The sequence below is a fragment of the Acanthisitta chloris genome, unplaced genomic scaffold (genome assembly GCF_000695815.1).
Source record: "Acanthisitta chloris isolate BGI_N310 unplaced genomic scaffold, ASM69581v1 scaffold6245, whole genome shotgun sequence".
NCBI lineage: Eukaryota > Metazoa > Chordata > Aves > Passeriformes > Acanthisittidae > Acanthisitta > Acanthisitta chloris.
In genome coordinates, this window is record NW_008675264.1 from 13,650 (window position 1) to 16,237 (window position 2,588).

At 40.2% G+C, this 2,588-nt stretch overlaps 1 protein-coding gene across 1 annotated transcript in view; it reads left to right on the forward strand.

The window, feature by feature from the left end:
- The window catches only part of LGALS8 (lectin, galactoside-binding, soluble, 8), a 13,195-nt gene extending 11,321 nt beyond the window's left edge, over window positions 1-1,874 (forward strand). Inside the window, exons 8-9 of the mRNA XM_009075669.1 lie at window positions 1,112-1,277; window positions 1,725-1,874. Of these exons, the coding sequence (XP_009073917.1) occupies window positions 1,112-1,277; window positions 1,725-1,874 (316 nt within the window). The remainder of the gene's footprint in view (window positions 1-1,111; window positions 1,278-1,724) is intronic.
- Window positions 1,875-2,588: the final 714 nt, after the last annotated feature.

Sequence of the window (2,588 nt, forward strand, 5' to 3'; positions counted from 1 at the left end):
ACAGCTGAACAGCATTCAGAGTTCATATTTGTACTAGAACCCAAGGTCTAGAAATCTCATCAACAAAGTTTGAATGGACTTCAGATTGAACAGGATAATTAATACTTAGTAGCATTTGTTTTCCTTCTTTTGGCTTTAAGTTTATTAGCACATTTCAAATGCTGAATGTACTGCTTATAAGCATGAAGAGGCTTTTGGCTGTTAGTTAAAGCATTGCAGCTTGTCTGTTCTTTGGATTTGTACTTTTAAATGCATAATATTTATAGAGAGCTCTTAAGTTATTTAATGTCTTTCACTCAGTTCACACACTTGTAGATGTTCCTTTTCCTCGGTGAAAAAGAGAACTTCACAGCTTGGAAGTGTTGCTGTATTTCCTGTCTGGACTGATCAATTCTCAAAAGAGGGCAGTAACCCAGCAGCTGGAGCTTATCCGGGGAGGGGAATATTTGTTCAAATGCAGTGAGGTCTTTGCCACAGGCTGAATTATTTGTTTGAACTTGACTGACTCCTCCCTCTGATCACTCTTCTCCAGAGTTCCCCCTTAGGAACCCTGTTTTGTGGACACGTCTGAGATTGTGGCATGTTCATTCAGCCTGAACTGAGCTGTGCTGCCTACAAACTAACATTTTGTATGCATGTTATCTTAAATGTATGGAGAGAATCCTTGAACTTTTCCTTAGGGTCTAACCAGTTTGTTGGCAGAAAGGATATAATGTCTTTAGGTAAAACAAAGCATCCCACTCTCCACTGCCCGAGTTCAAGGTACTGGAAAGAGATGGAACAGCAGCACCATATGTTTCTGTGATAATGCTGCTTCCTAGTGCTGTAGGGGAACAGCTCTTGGCTCGATAGCTCCCTGCTGAGACCCGAACAGAAAGCTGTGAGTGATGAAGCAGATCTAGCAGGGTCGTTTTGTGCATTTGCTACCTCCAGCAAAGGTTTCTGTGCAAAGGAGACAAATGCATGTCAGCTGCCCTCTTGGTTCTTCAGGTGAATCATGACCCTGGCTCCCAAACAGTCCCGAGTCTTGGCTAAGGACTTGGTAAGTGAGATGGACTCCTGCATCATGTTTATCAACCCTTGGTATAGTAAATTTTTTAACTTTTTCCAGCTTTGCAATAAATCTGAAACCAAGTGACTCAAAGGACATTGCATTACATCTGAATCCCCGAGTGAAAAATAAAGTTTTTGTGAGAAACTCCTACCTTCATGACAGCTGGGGAGAAGAAGAAAAGGAAGTTGCCAACTTCCCTTTCAGTCCAGGGATGTACTTTGAGGTAAGATTAGCTGAAACACAGCATCAAACTGGAAATTCTGCCAAAAGGATTAGCATTGGTGTTTAAATGTCATGTCACTAATACAGATTTAAATAAAACTGCCATTCCGGCATTTCAGTGTCTTGGGAATATTTAGGATTAAATAGGACCAGAGAGAGCAGAGATATGAGACTGTTTTAATGACAGTTTTAAGTAGTTGCAAGAATTCCACCTGTGCTCAGAACAAATTTTAATTGAATTGAGTTGATGATTCTTATGGGCCCCTCCCACTTGAGTTATTCTGTGATTCTATTAAGTTTATTGAAGTTCCACTTTTTATAATCTTACTTCTGCATGAAACATTCTCTGTAATGTTTCAAGTCTTGCACAAGTCTAGGCTAGGCCATCAGATTGTTTTTCATGTCTTACCTGAGCTTAAACTTAACTGCTACTTGTCTTGCTTTCCAGATGATCATTTTCTGCGATGCCTCCCAGTTCAAAGTTGCTGTTAATGGTGTTCACACTCTGGAGTACAAGCATCGCTTCAAACAACTTGAAAAGATCGATGTAGTGGAAGTCACGGGAGATGTTCACTTGTTAGATGTGAGGAGCTGGTAATTCTTTTCATTCAGTACTGAAAGAATTAAACCTCTTCTAATGACAGTGCCTCCTTGTCAGGTACAAACAGGTGCTGTCTCATGCTGAGCCTGCCTTTATCTGCCTAGGCTTCTGCATCTGCCCCTCTGAGTTAGGCGAGTAGCAGGATTGCTAACTGTGAGACTAAATCCTCCTCTAGTTTACAGTTTCCTGGCAAGCTAAATAATGTTTGCTCAGATAAATCTCCTGTATTACTCAATCTAGCAATATGAAAATGCTGCATCATACTGTGTCTAACAATTGCACTCGGTATGTCTAAGTTAAATTACTAGTCACCATTCCTCAATAGCATATGTTCCATATTGTGAAGTAGAAACAAGACTGAAATAGGATCCAAAGATTGTTATCCACCTCAAAAGGGATGTTGATAATTTATTTAAAGTAGAACTATGAAATACGCTCTTCTACTTTTTAGTTTATATTAGCACCTATAACCTTTCCACTGAGGCTGGATATAGCAGTTGGCCCATTATTTCTAGTGAAAGGCAAGGAGTTTGACTTTACTTCTTAGCCTGCTGCTGCAATAGTACCTTCTCTGACATTGGTGGTTATGTCACTTCCTGATTATAAGTGGCCTAACATGTCTGGCTTTTAGTTTTCTACAGTGAAACAGAGGGAAGGGATTTAGCTGGATCCAACTGTGTGCACTTTTGAAAGCTTGTGTGATCTGAAGTG